General features: G+C 39.4%; 1 protein-coding gene across 5 annotated transcripts in view; it reads right to left on the bottom strand.

Annotated features, from left to right (window-relative positions):
* Positions 1-9,819, bottom strand: part of ppip5k1a (diphosphoinositol pentakisphosphate kinase 1a) — a 38,939-nt gene extending 29,120 nt beyond the window's left edge. For all 5 annotated transcript variants that reach the window (XM_059346899.1, XM_059346874.1, XM_059346879.1 and 2 more), the window contains exons 1-9: positions 9,744-9,819; positions 4,484-5,017; positions 2,854-3,049; positions 2,305-2,395; positions 2,108-2,193; positions 1,483-1,637; positions 830-931; positions 299-460; positions 83-204 (exon numbers count right to left, since the gene is read on the bottom strand). In XM_059346899.1, the coding sequence (XP_059202882.1) occupies positions 83-204; positions 299-460; positions 830-931; positions 1,483-1,637; positions 2,108-2,193; positions 2,305-2,395; positions 2,854-3,049; positions 4,484-4,627 (1,058 nt within the window). In that variant the 5' untranslated portion in view covers positions 4,628-5,017; positions 9,744-9,819. The remainder of the gene's footprint in view (positions 1-82; positions 205-298; positions 461-829; positions 932-1,482; positions 1,638-2,107; positions 2,194-2,304; positions 2,396-2,853; positions 3,050-4,483; positions 5,018-9,743) is intronic.
* Positions 9,820-19,321: the final 9,502 nt, after the last annotated feature.

Here is a 19,321-nt window from a genome sequence, read left to right as displayed (position 1 = left end):
GATCTGAACGAATAATGAACCAAAGCAAGCTCAGGAGAGCAACGGTGTGGTGGAAAAGGAATGACAACAAGCTAAGCTGTACCCGAGGATCTTGGCACAGTCGTCATAATACTTCATTGAGTTCTTCACAAAACTGAACCCGTTGACATCACACACATAAGAGTGTCCATTGGCTCGGAGAAGATCGAAGCCACACACAGTTTGCTGCAACATTAGGAGAGGAGGATACAGTTTAGCTTCAGCAATGGAGCTCCACAGTGAAAGAAGAAGAAATCTTCATCAAGATGCCATTGTGTACCTTGAATGCCAGGCAGACTTTACGGGCCACCAGTTTCTCCATAGCTGAGAGCATGACGGGGTAGCGGACCTCCTTCCCCTCGCTGTCTCTCTCCACCTTCCCATCCAGAGCCGGGGACTTCCGGGCTTCAGCGTGAGCATAGTCAGGCCCCACAGTGTACACCTGAGGACACATCCAACACCACCAGACATCCTCTCAATCATTCTCAATGTAAAAGTTGCCTCTGTAGATAACTGACTGATTGTTAGTTATTGTCCCATAACAAAAAATGACCATAATAGAGCTGTGTGAGGGGTTGTTAATTTCAGAAATGTTTCCCCCCCCAATTCTGTATTACTATTTCTATAATTCCATAATATCCACGTTTTCTTTAAAAAAAATAATTAAAAAAAAAATTTCCACCATTTACCATAGCCACAAACCATAAAAAAAAAACATTATTGTCAGATTTTCAAATTTCAAAAGGTAAAAATGAATGGGACTTTATCTTCCAGAATCAGTGGTTTTCTTTCATGATAATCAATAATCTACCTTAACATCTGTGCCATCTGTTGGCATGAACTCTTCATAGATGTAAGAGCCCGTCTTCCTCACGCTGCTCTCCGGTGAGTACACACTGCTCCGGCTCCCGATCTGCACAAATCACACAGTGATTGAAAAATATTATCTTTAAAAAAAAACACTGTTTCACCAGTGCAGCCACGTACTCTCAATAGTCTTTATAACATCTATTACATCACAACACGATCAGCGTGTATCTCAAAACTGCATGGGATTTGCATAAAGTGGGCATGTCTGTAAAGGGGAGATTCGTGGGTACTTGTAGAAGTCATTTTTAATTTGATATCATTAGGTCAGAGGTCAAGGAACCCCTTGAGAATGGCCATACCAGTTTTTCCCCTCACTTAATTTTTCAGCATTATATAGCCCTAGCCCTAGGTTTCATGTCAGTGTCGCCAATGAAGCTTTCAAACAGAGCCCGCTACAGCCCCTAAAGGCAAAAAGTTAGCTGGGAGCATCTGTCTCAAGAGGTTAATATAGGGGTTGTTGAAAGCCTTCATTAAAGCAACAGTGATCTGGTGTTTACAGGACAGTTTTAGGATTCAGGATGTACTTTTGTTTTTTGATTTTTCAAGTACAGTTGAATTTATAGACTGGAAAAACAAGCCACAATGGACAAGGACCTTTCTGAAGAGTCGTTGGCTGCCACCGCCAGCAGAGGTTGGGTAGTAGATGTAGACGTTGTGGTCCTCAGCGCAGACAGGCTTCTCAACAAAAGGCTTCTGGAAAATCTCTCCATTCACCTCCACATGGTCCTCTCCTTCCACCAGGTTGCACTCTAAGACACGCAGACAAAATGTTTGTATCCGTCAGGAAGACCCTTTTCATTACTCCTTAAAATACACACAGATGACACTGAGTGTTTACTCTTGAGCCCTGTGAAGCAGCTCTGCACTCTGAACCATGAGACATAAAACATCTGATCGCTCATCAGGTCAGGGACTGTCTCTACGTCACTGTGCACAAACAGGATTTGAATGGCAGATCCATCATATCTCAGCACTAAAGTATGGTACACTTGCGACTGCTTCACATTTGATACTATATTTATCCACAAGCTGAAATAAAACCAATGCAGTATTAGATTAATGGCACTCGGGATGCTGCAGGGACAGAGAGGAACAAAAAGCTTTAGAATCAAATCACAAGTGGAGTGAATAAAGTCAGCTCTATGTGATGTTAACTGTAGTTAAGTAAAAAAAGATATAAATAACTAATCGAATAACACTAATGAGCCAGCAGACTGACCATCTGGTTTATCCGGGTCACGGTTCAGCACAGCGTAGCGCGGCAGATCAATCCCTTCCTCCTGCAGGATGCGATACACCTCTCTCCTGTTACAAACACAAATAACATACATTAACTATGGTTGTTGTATTCTCAAGCCTCACTTTTCTTTGCATGCATCATTTTAACCAATACTGGAAATGTGCACGACCCAGTACCTGTCCTGTATGTAGTACTGCATGTTCAGGTCATTGAGGAGCAGAGGGTTTCTCAGTTTGGCATAGCTCACTGCCTTATCCAGCGGGAATCCTGCAGATAAATCATCCATTAAATACATCTCATAGATCATATGATGTTAATAATAAAGAGGAAACAAGTTCAGAGCACGGACAGCAGGGACACTGTTCGAGAAAACACAAACACTCTGTTGGACTTAACATAATGCTGACATTGTATTACAAGACAGATACTGTATAGTGTGTACACGTCTGAGCAGTTAATGAGAATCCCATGTGATCACACACACAGTATAGGACAGGAGGATATGTAGTATGAGCGTGTGTGTAGATGTATTTGATTTACTGACAATGCATTGTCTGAATCAGGATATGGATATAACCTCTGTTACACATTATATAACACGTATGCAAGCATTTATGTGTTCACAAATAGTTGTACTCGATAGATTATTAACTGTTACAAAAAAAATTAAATAACTCAAGACCCTCAAAAATCACTGTGTGCCTGTATGCGACTGTGTTTTGTACCCTTGGAGTGGAAGGAGATGAGGCAGTCACACAGAGGCCACTTGTCCACCGGCTCGTTGAGGATGGCGTCCTCTGGGAAGATGACCACAGTGATGTACTCAAACTTGCACAGCCTCTCCAGAATCTGGGTCATTGGCTTAGACTTGGACTTCTTCATCATGCAGCAGATCCCCACCATGATCTGTCGCTCCGGGGGCTGAAAAAGGGAGACAGAGAGAGACAGAAAGGGCACATTCAATGATCTGTCTGAGTAAGCAGGAGAGAGAATAGCAGCTTTGTCTCATAAATCACCCATGAAACCTCAAAGTGGAGAACTGATAGAAATAGAGCGCTGAAGGGTCTCTTCTTCTAAGAGAGAAATTCTTCAAAAATCGTCAATTTCCCCACAAAAATGTATTTGATAGTATGAGCCATTGTCTGAAAGGGTTATTTGTTACAACATGTACACTTACATGACGCAAATGTCTTGTTTTTAGCCTGAGTCTGTTTGCTACTATCCAGCTGACTAATTAACCAAAGCAGCTAATTAGCAATGGCTGTATAAATTATGGCTACACGTTATTTACAACAAAACAGTCGACGTGGCTTCAAGCTAACAATCACATTCTGTGTTTACGTGCACTGTTAGGAGGAACTGTTATATTCGTCCATTTTCTCAAACCTGTTTTCTGTAATCTGGATAAGGGATCAGGGAGCCCTGACTTCCCCAGCTAGATATCTCCTGAAGTCTCTGTGTATACACATAATCTGATTTTTAGTTGTCTTTTTGCATGTATGCATGACGAAGACGTCAGAACAAGATATAATCGCTGTGACACAGAGCAGTGGGATGAAATCTGAGGTTATTACAGTTACAATCCATCCTTGCATTGGAATTTGTATTTGTTCTATTGAAAGTCGGAATTTCCAAGTTGAAATTTCCAACTTTCAACCTCAAACTCAGGTGCACATTGCCAAATGTGAACAAAAAAAAACATGGCTGACCATGACAAACAAATTTTTGGGCAAGTGTACACACAACTTAACTCAGCCATTTATAATGTGCATTTCTATGGGTGCTGCCATCATTGTGCGACAGCAGATTACTAGTCAGGGTAAATGGATTTACTCCAAATTCATAGTAGGAACTCCGACTTTGAGTGGTGTTCCGTTGTACTTCCTCTAGTAAGAGGTCTGACATTTTAAAGATCTGAGTTGTCTGGAATGCAGCATGAATAAATGAGTTTCCACTGCTATGGTTTTGACCACTCCTAAAAGTCAAGACAGTTCTGTGCTGTGAAGAACAGCTGTGCTCTGTATGTTTTTCTGTCTGTTTATTCTGTCCTCTGTGCCTTTTATCACCAATATAGGGATAGGGCTAATATATTTAAAATAAGAAAACCATGCATCTAAAGTAAGGTCTGTGTAGGCAAGAAGTAGATACATTCTGTGTAACCTGGTTTCTCAGTGTAAACCTTAAGTGCATGTACAACAAATGCACTGAATACCTTAAATAGAAAGTTGATGTGAGTGAAATGACTTATCTGTGGTGTTATTATTCAATGATAATCTGATGCTTTTGAGATAATATTCTACCAAATGTCTGGATAGCTAGATTATAGTGAAGCGGTTATGCAGTTTGACATCCCACCGAGTCTGTGTCTTCGTCGTCCTCATACAGCTCCATGTCTGTCCTCATGCTATCATCCAGGACCTCGCTCTCATCGTCCTCGCAGCCCACGAAGAATCTGGGAGCGCCACGCCGGCTCTCGCCCGGGCTGTTGGGCTCTGACATCACAGTCCCCCGCAGCGGCCTTCAGCGTCCCACCGCGCCATCGTACACCAACACACCGCCAGAGCGGGCCGCCGATGGGAGGGCGCAAGGCCTGGGGAGAGGGATGGGTCCACTCTGCCTTGGCTGGACAGCAGAGCCGGTGGATGAAGGTGTGCGGGGACAGAATGAGACTGAATGAGGGGCGCTCAAACCCAAAAGGTTATGTGAGAAACAATGGTTCTGGTCAGTCCTCTGCAATGATGCTGTTATTCAAGTTTCTCATTCTTCATTCAGCAAATTAACATCTCATATGACTGTTGGGTTTCTCAAGAGTCTTCGGCAACTTGGAGGCTGCAGCTCCAATTATCTCATGACAGTCCTGTCCTCCATTTGTATGCAAGACTGACATTCCTACAAGAGAAACAAAACATTAATTAATAACATTTTGCATTCTGGTGTTGAATAATAATTTGCATTACCCCTAATCAACATTACAGTCTCATTAAGCTTGACAACAGCCACATCAGCCATGCTGGTTTTCACATAGGACTTGTGAAAATGAAATGATGTGTGCACATGTTGGTGCATTTTACCCACAGACTATACACAAAGATGGGCAACATGACAGCTCCCCAAAAGTGAAGCCAAAATACTGTACAGGTCAGAAATCCTGCCCCTTTATCACAAATTGGACATGGACCAAATTAAAAACTCTAAATATGCATAAAGGAAATGTTTTCTTAAGATGATTTCCGTTAGCTCTTGACAAATGTCATGCTATGGTTTGGTTCTGATTTAGTACAAATGTTGTCATATCCTAGAAATGATGTATAACATAATAATCATTGAATAAATGAATAAAATCACAATCTAAATCTAAATCAAATCTTAATAAATAAAACCATTAAAAAGGTTCAATGCTTCCTTACAAACAAAGTCTATAACATATCTGGCACTGCATATCTCATGTGCTTGAACAATAATTACCTCCTGGACTTATTCTACAGTTACACATTTAACCCTGACGCTGCAGTCTGGGGCATCAGCTCTGATCTGCATTCCCATCACCACACTAAAAATTAGCCAGTCATGGAGACAGGACCGTCACCGGACCACATGTCGTACTGTAGTCAAACCACAAACTACTCTTACTCTCTGGCACGCTATAAGACACCCATCTGAACAACAAACTGGTTCACCATCAGGCACAGTCACTCAGGGGTCAAGGCTGACTATTTGCAGTGGAAAATACGGTTATTAGCATAAGCAGCCGAGAAGGGCTCCAAGTGAGATAATAAACAAACACATAACTGTCCAAAGCTCTGGGGATCTCAAGCCGAGGGAACACAAATAAGACTGCAAAAAGACCAAGTTCCCTCCACGGAGTTTGCTTGTTTGTTTGGAGGTCATTGTGACCTAAAAGAGACAGCACTCTGCTAATCTTCCTGGGATTCACAAATAATAGTAAAGCATGTAAGATTTTCACAGGGCTCGACAGTAACAGATGCCAGATTGTCATTGGCAACCATTTTGAGAAATTGGCTTTTTCTAGGCTTCCATCAGTGTCACCTACTGTTAACATATATTTAAAAAAAAACAGGAACAGCAAACAAATAAACGTTCACACAAAAATAAATATATTTAAACATAACATAAACATTTGTTGCATTAGTGATATTCCAATGTTGATATTGTTAAATCTACATAAATGCCAACTTGTTTTCTTTGCCTTGTTAATTGGACACGCAAAACAAGCAAGTTAAATATGTCAACTGGGAACTTTGGGAAACTGTAGTAGGCAATTTGCAGTATTTTTGGAAATAATCCACAGATTAATTGATTATAAAAACAGATCAGTTCAAAGGACCTTTATGTGACTGTACAAATGGTTATACATACAGCTGCTGTTCTTGGGAAAAGGTCATAAAAGGGTAAAAAAAAAAAAAACCCTGCAATGTACAATTATAAATACATTTGTGAGGATGTTATCTTTTTTATTTAAACATAGGTATTACTACAGTATCATGCCATAATGTTAGTCACATCTGTGTACAGGGATTTAAGACCATGGCCATAAGAAAACAAGTCTCTGTGGCTCTTAAGCACTACTTCTTTATAAATATTTAACTGTTGCCTGGTACCCACATACAGAAATTCATTCGTACTCCCATTTTGGCACAGAGTTGATTTAAAATAAACTCTTTCCGTGCCTAAGTGGATTAGAGTTTCAGAGCTTGAGCATAACAGTTAATCTCTTCTATTACACCTGCTTACTCAAGCTATGAGCAGGGCCAGAGTGCCTTGTGAGGACGCTGAGACCATGTCCTCTTTATTTTTATAGGACTCAGGGGTTTAGGGGACCCTGGGAGTAGTTTACATTTAACAATTTAATGCTTCACGTGACAGGATTGTGTCAAAAAATGCATTAGGATCAAGGTTGAAACAAGATAGCTTTTCCAAGCTTCTTTTAAAGCTGAACATAATGGTTGTACAGAGATTTACTTAGGACAATGGGGAAAGGGGAAACTGATCTGACAACATAAAAAAGCCAAAAAGGTTCTCATTAACAATTAATGTGCCTGTTATGTCCTAGATTAATTATAAATTGTTTGAACAATAAAGCGTCAGAAAAATAGCCCAGCACTGTACCACACAAATGTTTAAATTTGTGCAGCTGGAACCAGAACCTGTTTAATGGATTTGCTTAAAAAATACTGTAACAAAGAATACATTAACAGTCGTCAAGTCATTTTCTGTCAATACACTAATTAGTTAATAGACTGACTTGTGCATCTCTTAAACCAAAAATATTGGAGATGGTGGTTTTGTTAAAAGCTAATATGACAATACAGTAAAACTCCAGTTCAAGTGGAAATTTACTGAAGTTTCACCATGAAACAGAGTTATGCATAATTAAACTCCAGTCTAACTTCTTCTTTGACCTGTCACTTCATCTCATACATAATAATAATGATAATCACTGCCTTAGTTTCAGAATCTCTATTGTACCACTTTCTATGCAGAAACCTGCCCTTTTCCTCAATTTATGCTTTCCTAGTCTCACAAACTGCCACCTCTACCTAACCTTGAACCAGATGACTCAGGACTCCTTGCTGGGCAGGCTCAGACACCTCCTGCAGAGAGATCTGTTGGGATCTGCTCCAGCCTTCAACCCTAATGGACAATGGAGCCTGAGTCTGCACCACAACTTGTTTCAGTAAAACTATTTTTCATCTCCTTATAGCTTTGTTAACTAAGAAGACCAAGTTTCTGATAGCTTTTATCTGGCAGTAGGGATTGCCCTGTTGCCACCTAAACAGACCGGCAGACTGAAGCGGGTATGTGGGCAGTGATTTCTTGCCAAATCTTGATTGCAAAAAGCCACGTGCTGGGCCTCAGTAATGTGCATAACCTACATTCTTTTGTTTTAAAGGCTGGAACCAATAACTAATATAAGGAAGACTATTTTAGGGAAGAATAAATAAAGGCTTCAGTATTTGACCCCCAGAACTTTACTCCTGTCCAAAGGACTATCAGAAAAAAGTGTTTCAACAGTCTGCACATGTATGGAAACTTAGGGAATGCCTTAGAATTAATATTAATATCCATTCAAAATATAATTATGTTTGAGGGTGCAACCAACAATTATATTAAAGATAAATCGGCTGATTGTTTTCTGGGTTAATCAATTGGTCCTTAAAGTATTTTTTATGTGGAAAAACATCCACCAAAATCTGTGACATCTTAAAATTGCCTGTTTTTCCAACAGGCCAACAGTCCCAAACATATTCATTTTACAATAACATTAGAGAAAGAGAACCTTATTTAGCCACACAAATAAGAAGCTAGAAGTTGGGAATGTCTGACATGTTTGCATTGGCGGGAAAAACGATTACTGGTGATAGAGATGGCTGAAAAGCAACAGCTAATGAGCAGAGGATGTGGGACTACTTCTCCAAGGATAGTGATGTGCTTTAAAATGTAAAACATTGTATGTGCAATGTATAATAATGTGAAATATTCGTTAAGATATTCGAGTAAGAAAGCCGCCTTCTGAGTACCTTTGCAAAGTCACTTTGGTGAAAAATCAGTGCACACTCCTTATAGAAATTAGATTTTTTTTTCCCAGCACAAAAACTTATTTTTCAGCAGCCACTTCAGTAATCAGTCAACTTGTTCACCTCTAAAATTGGTATTGGTCTCAAAAAGGCCCTAGTTAAAATGTGCTTATAATCAATTTCCATCATGATGCGATTCCACTGAAAGATGATAAATCATCACATTGAATTATCGTCAAGCCCTATATCATCTAATTGTTTCTGCTCTAACAAGCATTAATCTACTTTATAATACTGTATTTGCTGTCTATAAAAACTGTTCTGCAAGAGAGAGAGAAAGCAGGGCCTGGGCTAATAACCTCAGTATTGGCTTTGGACCTGCTGTACAGTGACTACCAGCATTTCCCTTCATGACTTCTGGTTAATTAAATTAAAAAATGTGGGCTGAAAGAAACATACCTTAATTACACAATTAGATAATTACCTGGAGAAACCCCTAATATTAGGGCTGCACCTGACGTACCAACTGGAAAGGGGACTGACAGGTTTAACTGTATGAATTTAGGACAGAAGGCGGGATGTTAAACCGAAGCAGGCGTTCGTGTAATGGTTAACATGAACCTATGACACAGACTGACGTTGGCGTAACCGGTAAATTGCTGCTTTAACGATTCAGCAACACGTCTGTTAACGTATGTACAATTGTATCAAATTGATGCTAGTAAGGAAAGACATAGAAGCCGTTTATATAATAATAATTAATAATAACAAAAATGTAAGGGTGATATTTATATGGTAAATGAATCCCGACTGACCAACAGTTAGATTAAATCATAAATAACGTCATTTGGCGTTAGCTCCCGTTGCTTTTTGCGATGTAAAACACATTGAGCTAACGTTAGCATGCAGCTAGCACCTCCGCTGCTTCGTCAATGTAAACAAGTCTTCCACTGCCATTTTGTCCGCATTTGAAACAAATATAATAGAGTATATGCTATTATTAATGTTAACAACTAAGATGGGAAGCCTGTCGATGATATTTGCGCTAGAAGAGAGTAACATTATATAATAAAACTCACAGTGTTGCTGGGACGTTTGTATGGCTGCCATCAGCTCGCTTCTCTGCTCTCCTGACAGTTTGCATGTGAAACCAATCTTATTTTTCCCAGTTTGACGCACGGGGATCGACGTCACTAAAAACCAATGGGAGAGGACGACAACGTCGAGAGGGCGTGATACATAAACCACATGAGCCAATCAGCAACGACTAAAGTCAGTCAGCTTTCAAAACAAAATTCCGAGGAAAAGAAGAGCGTTAGCGACCTCTAGCGTTCAAAGTGAGAAATTACAGCAAGTGACCCCAATAAATAGATAAACAAGAATTGGTTTGAATGAGAATTATGGGTTTTTTTTATTGTAACGTTACATTGACATTAATTCGAAACTTTAGGTTACTTTGCATTCTCCATTGTGACCTTAAATACAATATGTTGCCCTAAATTAGGCTCACAAACAATATATCCTGTAGTTAAAATGATAACATTAAACATTAAAAATGCTGCTTTTATGCAATACATCATCATAGTAACATAATTGGCTGCAAAATAAGTACTTGAGCTGCATTTGAAACTTTGAGTCAACATTTTTTTGTATAATACATTTAACATTTTGCATGCACAACATGTATATGGGAAATTTGTATTACTATATATCATTATTTTTCATATACTATAATCTGCCGATAACACAAAGCCAAATTGCTTTAAATTACTCAACAAGTGCAGCATCTACACACTCCTGTGACAGTGGCTATTCAGCAGTATTGAGAATTTAACATTCACATGTCTAATTTGAACGATTATGTTAATGTATTTAATATGAATTATTTGACAAAAATCATTCCATTTACCATGAAGTCTGTTAGGTCAGATCTGGTTAGTTCAGAGTAAAAAATTGTTATTAGTTGCATAAACTACAGGTTATAAAATAATAATTAATCGGTTCTTATCATTATCAGACATGAGAGGCAGGTTATTATTGGTTAGTGGTATGGGCTGAAAAAATGATACTGTGCATCCCTTAATACGAAGGTAAAGGGTGTATACTTCTATAACCACTGCACTATGTGAATAAATACATTTGACATTTGTCATTTTAGACCTACATTTATGTGTATATAATTAAATGAACAGCTATCAATAAGCTATTTGTATTATTAATATTATTATTATTATTATTACACTTAAATGCAACAAAATAATATTTGCAGTGGTGCAAGAACATTTGTCAGAAAAGAAGATAGTAGTAATAAAAACCTGGTCACTTTAAAAGAAAAGAACATAACTTCTTATATCCAACATTATATATTACAAACAAGAAGAGCTCAACATAAGCCCACATAAAATATACCACTAAAAAACTCTTCCAAGTTTTTATTATCATCCAGCCAGAAGAAGTCAGCAAGGACAATGGATGAAGGACACTAGCTTAAGATGAAACTTTATTGATCCCCAGGGAGGAAATTCACAAGCTTCCCAGCAGCTTGTAAAGTATTTAAAATGAGCTCAACCTTTAAGGGCTGCATCAATAAAATGATAGACACATTAATGCATCACTAAAAATCCAGTAATGCAACACATATTATTCTGAAATGGGCCATTCTTCATCATAAGTACTCAGCAGACAGGTCGCTGCATGAGGCCCCATTGGGGTCTCTAGAGCAGCCACTGAAAGCCTCTAGAGCAACTATTAGCACTTCTGCTGCTGCTACACTTCAATGACTGTATTGTATTGTGTTCCATAAATCAATCAACAGTGAGCTTTGTGGTTGGTTCTCCTACTCAAACTCAACATTTTTTGAAAGGTGACCCTGCCCTCCTTCAACAGAGTCAGCAGAGCAAAGCGCCCGCCTGCTGCTGCTGGTGATGTCAGGGCCAACACTGAAGTCAGCGCGTCTCTGAGCTTCCCTGTTCAGACCTCTGGTCTGTTTGACCACCGCGCCGCCCTGACCGTTACATACCTGTGTGCAGGCCAGAAGAGGCTGCTGTGAACTTAGTGGGGTCAGAGTGGGCCACTACGCTGCTTATGAAAGGAGCATTTTATAAACAGCAGGTTGTTTAACAAGCCCTTTTTTATAATCAAACTGAACATGGAGAGAAAAAGAGAGTGTGAACCCACTTAAACAAATATTGTCAGTAAAGAAATGGAAATCCCTTTTTACCTGTTGGCACAAGATTTTCTTTGAAATAAGTTACAATTTACACTAAAACTCAATAATGTTCTTTGCATTGCATCATCTCAGCACTTGAAATAACGGTTGTCAGATTTTGAGATATATTTATCTTAACTATCCCTGTCTTCTCCTTCTCTACCTACAGCTCTGGTCACAAAGAGCCTCTGTGAGGAGGCCCTCCGCTACCTTCCACCCTCATATGGCTTCCATTTGCCAAAGTCAGGGTGTTACACTCTCTGTGACTTACAGCAACAGGTCAGACTGGGACAAGGAGGCTCATTATGAATGCAGCTCCGGTCCCTCTACCTCTGGCCTCTGGGCTCCTGGCTGTTAATAACACCAAGTTGTTCCTTAAACTGCCCAACTGATAAATGTGGACGCAGCCACGTGGATGAGGCAATCCTCAACTCATAGGTTAAGGTGTGGCATGTGGAAATTTCCACTTAACAGTCAAGTAATTGCTTCATGTTAATCTCTTTGACATGTACACACCAGTCCAGGGTGTTTTTGAATTTAAGGGATAAGTTTGGTGGTGTTCTATAATTTTCCTTTAGTCAATAAATCCCAAGAAAAAAACAAAAAACAGAACCAACAATGAACTGAATTCAGTATTTTCCGTGTATTCTCCAAATCCTAATATATGTTATTACCTCCACAAAGAGGTCATGTTTTGTTTGTCTGCAGTATCACAAAAAAACTACCAGACAGATTTTCATGAACCTTAGTGGAAGGTCATGCATGGCACGGGCCAAGGAAGAACCCATTATATTTTTGCTGATCTGAATCATGGGGCAGATACACAAATTATGTTTTACTTTCATTTACATTGTGAGACATAGCATTCAAAGTAAAATTTAGTTTCAAACTGGGATAAATTTACGGAGCAACAACTTGGAAAGTACGCAAAATTTTCACCTGACTGGTTTCCTTTCAGCTTGTTTAAACTCTAAACTAAAGTTTCTTTTTTTAGTGCGTCCGTGTTGTTTCATTTTGACGATTTAAAGTTCATGAACACAATCACACCAAAGTCGTAAGAACAACTTTTCCAACATGCATCGGAGGAGCATGTGGATGCATCAGTTGCCTTGGTGGATGTCTGTGCTCTCTGACTGCTGTTCTAGTTCCTCTTTGTTGTTGTTGTCCCCAAAATAATAACACATTGATAAGCCACACTGCTGACGTGTTACTTAATTAAAATGACTTTAGACACTGTGGTTTATTTGATCGCACATACTTACACTGTCCTGCTGCTCACTGGTTCACCAAATCTGCAGCAAATTATTTCATATTACCATCATAATGTCCCACACCTTTATCCCAATTTACAGATATCTTTTGAAATTCCACATAATACACGCAATATTGCCTTTTTCTGAAGTTGTGTGTACTAATAACTCTCTAAAGTACTAGTTTTATCGTTGCCTCTGTAAACAAAACTGCCTGGAGAGGGTGTAAATTATAACAGTTACTCAAGAAACTGCATTTACCAAGGAGCTACAGTGTTTAAAGTTATTTTAACACGACATGTGAACATGTCGTGTTTGACCAAGCACAGTGTGTATGGTGTCAGAAAGCCATATAAAACATGTACAAGACTTCTTTCAGAGGGTGAAGGCACGTGTCACGACACCCGTGCAGTTATGCGAGTAATGCGGCGGTTAATGACTCTGGGTGTGGAGTAAACACGACCCGGCTGCCAGTGGACATCAGCTTTTATCAGCTGTGTTCTCCAGCTCTGCTCAGTCAGAAGAATGTCTGTTCTGTTCTCCACCGAAAGGAAGCAGTGTTCTGTCAGAAACACACGGAACAAGTCCACAGATTACTACTATTCATTCTGATTATGAAAGAGAAAATCCGATACCCATGAACACACAGAGACAATAAAGTCAAGTGTATTGTGGTGAAACTGTAACTGTAAAATAGAGCCATACTATTCAGTAACCCTCCACCTACTTTCATAGCATGGATCCACCCATTCTCACTTGACTTCATTCACTCCTAATTAATGCTCTACTCTATATGTACCGCCCATTTCCTTTGTTCTGGCTGGCAGCAACATGAAGCAGCATGTGAGGCCCTCTGTCCCTGTGATTCAGATACAAACCTATGGTTGTGAGTGATAAAGTGAGTTTACTGTTTTCTTCATATGTTGATGTACTTTAATGGTTATTTGTAGATTGGGATGTGATTAAATGTTTGACCAGTATAGATTGGTAAATGCTATAATCATCTTGTTTGTTTGCCTTGAGACTACAGACATAATATTGTGTGTAAGTGCGCAATGCACATGATTTGTTAATTGTAGCTCTTCAGGAAATGCAAGAATCCTTATAACCTAATTTAGACAGTTAAATTTCTTATGTTATGTAATTTTTAAATGGATGTTTCTTTGTTATGTAGTACTCTATAATTTCAGTAGTGGTAGGTCTACCCCTAACCCCCCTGGTTAGAGTACTAATATTCATTGTTTGATAGGTACCTAATAAAGTGTGATGTTATACATTGGTTAACTGTATTGTAATTCTTGTGTTTTTCTGTTTATCATTTATAGAAAACCATAACCGTCAAGCCTTCTCATCTCCTACTGCTCTAAATGTGTGCATAGTGACAATAAATGGCTTAAACGGAAACATCAGTTGTCCCTCCTACATTCTTATCGATGTACCATGGTGTTGCTCAACCTCCAGTGAACAAATCCTAGAGATAGACTCTACAGAAACTGTACTTTCAAGGGCATTCATGTTTCACTTCAACTGTAAGATTGCATGTAACCTCAGCTGTTAGAAAACAATTCTCAAAACCCACTGGAGAAAAGAAATGCCTGGTCATCAAGTAAAAACAAGGTGGTTTCAGCTTTTCTTTTCAATTAGGCAACAACAAAGACTGTTTAAATGGGCAAACTTCAGTGTTCAATAACACTAACCCATACCTTAATCAAACCCTGAAAATTATTTAATCAAGACCTCCAAACAATATGACCACATAGGTAATTTGTTTCTTACCTCAGAAGATGTTTAAGCACTCAAAGCACATATGTAAAACGCCAAAAATGACCTGAAGCACAAGACAGGACAAATGTAATCAATTAACAATTGATTGAAGCCATTGTCTTCTCCTTACTTTACCAAAATAACTTTTGTTGCCTAAATCTAACCACACACAACTCAGGATGTGAACCCCGGTCTTCAGTGTTTAAATCCTGCACCTGATGTAACTAAAATATGCCCCAAATTAACAGTGGTACAAAACTTTAGCTTTAAACAACATAATCTGTGAAGATAATCCAAGTGGCAACTAATTTTCCTTGAAAATGTAAAACAGGTAAGCTCTATGAACATAATTTCTCACAGAAAGGATTGAATTGTTTGTCAAGAAGATGAAAGAGAGCTAAATATGACGTGGTCACCAAACTAATTACATTTCATCTGGACATGAATGTACCAAATTTCAGGGCAATCTGCCCCATAACTGTCGGCTCCAACCCCCAGAGTTCGGATAAGCAGTTAATGGATTATGAATTAATAAATGTATGAATGAATATTTGAATTCCCTCTGAAACAAGTTGTGCACTGATCAACTGTCCAGCATTGCTCCCCCTAAAACTAAGCATCTAGTGTTGCCAAAATGTGCACTTTTAGATAGCAGAATTGCAGAGAGAATAATTTGTCTTTATTTCATAGAGATAGATACTGTACATGCACTGACTAAGCATTTCTTCAGTCTGTGTTTCTTTGGGCTAAAATCTATTCTGTAAAAGTAAACCTATGCAAGTGTTAACCTGTATAATCCTGTAAAAGATGGCTCCACTCCTACAAAAAAAATATCCAAAATAAACACCGTGCAGCAAGTTTGACCTGTTTTATTTGTCCTGTATAATCTGTAGACTCAGACCGGAGACACGTTGTAGATTTAGTAAAAGTTTCATGTTCAGCAGGAACCAGGAGCTTGTTTCTGACTTCCTGTACAAGCTGAAGCTGCAGACTCAGTTCTGTTCTGCAGAACAGAGTGAGCTGCACACAGAAGCCATTCATATGTACAAGGCAAGAAAAAATAAACACACTCTGCTTTCAACAAATGTTCTCCTGAGAGGTTTCTGACAAAATCCTTTCAGCAGCGGAGAGCAGACTTCCCGACTGCAGGGAGGCTTCTCAGGTTTGACAGAAAGTTACAAGAAGTCCATCAGCTTGGAAAATCCCTGTCTGAACAATGAACACTGACAAGCCTTCAGGTAAAACCATTTCATGAGTGGCACAGGTCGGCTTCTCCTCTGTTTTCTGTTGTAGACGCAACAGCAGGTTGAATAGTGCAAATCCAAAAATACAACCAAAGAAAGGAGCTTTTTTTGACCCAATTGAGGCGTATTTGCCAAGAAATACAGCTTGGAGCCTCATGCTGTCCCTTTATGTAAAGGGAGTCTGTAGGTCCCTATTAATCAGTTTAACTCTATTGAGTCGAAATGTGCAAAAGTAAGACTGGTGATGCTGTCAGATAATGTCATTAAAAAGCTGTTGCTTGTTGCATTGGGAATTACTTTCATAAAAAGTCCTAATCATGAAGTGCCACTCTTTTTAACCATACTTCAACTGTGCTCTATATTTTTCTTTTAGGTTGATTTACTCTGGTAATCTACCACCACATACTCACACTCTCTCTTTGCGGTTAGCATGAAATTCTCTTTGGAACCCGACCATCACCTGTGATAATCGAGCCGGGTTATGAGCTTGATGAAGTTAGCATAACTGTAGCTTTGGTGGACAGCAAGTGTCAATCAAAGAACTGCAGTAAAGTTTAGACTGTCATATGTTTAAAGATGCCACACAGTGTGCAGAGTCGATGCAAAACAAAACATGATCAAGTTGCTGTAGTGAGAGTTTGTAGTGAAGGAGGCCTATTTCAGCAACTCGCCTGAGGTGGCTGACTTCATTCATCCACATTTCCACAGATTTTCACTCACAATTTGAGTGGCAGCTGCTAATTTTGTACCCTGCAAGGGAGACAGTTTTACAGACCCCTTACACATAGAGATATTCTAGGGTTTGGATTAAGCATTGCACAAAGGATAGCAGTTGGTAAACTGGTTGTAGAGGAGGAGCAGATGCTCACCCAGCTTTTGGCACATTTCACTTTGTATTGTTGGTCAATTTCAATATAAACACTCTGATGAGAGGCTAACGGGATGCAGGAATGGGCAGAATGCTTCATTTGAGAGGATGGATTTAAATCTGAATAGTGTGCAGTAACTGAACCACCTGGACCAGGTCTCAGTGAGGAGAGCAGAGGCTCTGGTCTGTATGTTGCCGGCATGTTTCCTCTGCGATGTTTAAATTTTTCCACTTTAGGAATATTTGAACAGAGACTTTGGTCTAGGTGTGGCTACAAACGGTGCTATTTATACTGAACGCAGGGTCGCAGGAGATGACTAAATTGTCAGACTGAGGACATTTCAACACACCTCAGCCTACCGTGAACAAAGTTTTGCAATGAAATAAGAATAACGGTAAACTGTAAGTCATGTGTCTGGGGCTGTTTGAGGCAGAATGTTTGTGTCTTCATCAGTAGCAGTGTTGATCCACACAGAGGGAACTGAAGCGACCCACAGTGATGGATCCATGACAGAGTTTCAGTTTAATCCTCGGGGATCTGTAGACATTGCTTTATTCATAAGCTCCTTTCACAGCAAAGGCCACTTTCTGTTGAGGAAAAGAGCTGCAGTCTGAGGCAGGGAGAATAGTGATGAAGCTTGTTTTCCTCTGGCTGTTTTTGTGAGGAGTCTTTGTATCTGCATTGTGACACAGTGATTTTGTTGATGAAAGAGTTTTCAGAACACAACACCATCTGAAGAACGCGTTTGCTATTTTGGACATTTTTTAAACTTTAAACAGTAGACACAAGTCTTGTGTATCGGTGTATTAATCCACGTTTCGATAGGTCATATAGTTTTTTATCAATCCCTGTTCAATGACCATGATCATTTTTGGAGAAATTCTGAGATTATAATGGGTGTGTATTGCACGGAATGTTCGTGTAACGGTGTGTGACATCATCGCCAGAGTGTAGAGGGAGAGAAAAAATTGTCAAAAATTAAATTTGAAAACTGCGCTCCAGGCCGCAAATTCCACTCTACAGAAATAATTTATACATAGAAACGTAGGAAAATTTGTCTCACAATCCTCTGGTAAAGCTGTCAGAGTTATAGTTTGGGCGTAGGACGCATAGATGACCCACCAACACGCACCAAGAGCCTCATTGGCTCCCATATTAAAAACTCAGGAAGATTTCTAAAAAAAAGGGAGATGTAACAGTTTTTTTAGATCGCTCTAACAAAGCTATTTTTTCATTTTTCTGAAAAAAAACAACATATGTAGACTGCTGTCACTGTGTATTACACACACACACACACACACACATGCGTGTAAGCGCGCACACTCCTCACACATGCATACACATGCTTCAAACACACGCACGCACACTCCTCACACATGCATACACATGCTTCAAACACGCATGCACCACACACACACACACACACACACACAGGTAACTTTATGTGATTATAATTACACACACACACACACACACACACACACACACACACACACACAGAACACACACACACACACACACACACACACATTTATATTTATATTTTGCTTAAAAAGTACAAAAAGTGAGGGGGTTGGGGGATGAATTGTGTAAACTTAGATGTAATAAGTTCTGTTGTTTGAAATGGGACGTTACTGTCATTACGTCCCACTTAAACCATTTTAAGTTAAGTGGGATTCATTTGTATCTGAAACAACAACATTTTTAGCGTAAATACTGTGTGTAATTGCACATGTTGCTGTTTCCTGCCCCATCAGCTCTCCGTGGTACCTGCGTGAAAGAGCAGCTTTGTGTTCAGTTTTCTTTTCAGGAGCGAAAGCAAGCGGGCGGAGAGAAGAAACAGGGGTGAGGCGTGATACTCTCAAATGTTATGGGAGAGCATTAAAGAGGCCAGAGGTGACGGCAGGACAACAGAGCAGAGAGTCATGGAGAAATGTGCCGCAGTGATGGAATGTTACAAACTACATTTACTCAAGTACTTTTCTTTTTTGTGCAACTTTATACTTCTACTCGACGACAGATCAGAGGCAAATATTGCACATTGTGTTGTACCACACACTGCAATCTTTTCTTTCACACTGAAAGTTTGTGATAAACCACATACAGTAGTTTAGTCGTGTTTTGGGAACACTGATTCAAACCGATTATTCCATAGATTACTTTGGCTGATCTCAATCTATGAGGATCAATACCTCATTTCTACCAAGTGGGTGGGACAGCACACACCCTCCTACCTCCACCCTCTTTCCTCCCTCGACCTCCATCAAATGAGTTAAGTATGCCAGATAGCCAGTTACATTTTCTTCAAAATAAAAGCAGAAT

The sequence above is a fragment of the Centropristis striata genome, chromosome 2, assembly GCF_030273125.1.
Source record: "Centropristis striata isolate RG_2023a ecotype Rhode Island chromosome 2, C.striata_1.0, whole genome shotgun sequence".
Lineage (NCBI taxonomy): Eukaryota > Metazoa > Chordata > Actinopteri > Perciformes > Serranidae > Centropristis > Centropristis striata.
The sequence above is the reverse complement of the archived record's forward strand: the minus strand, read 5'-3'. Positions and strand labels throughout refer to the sequence as shown.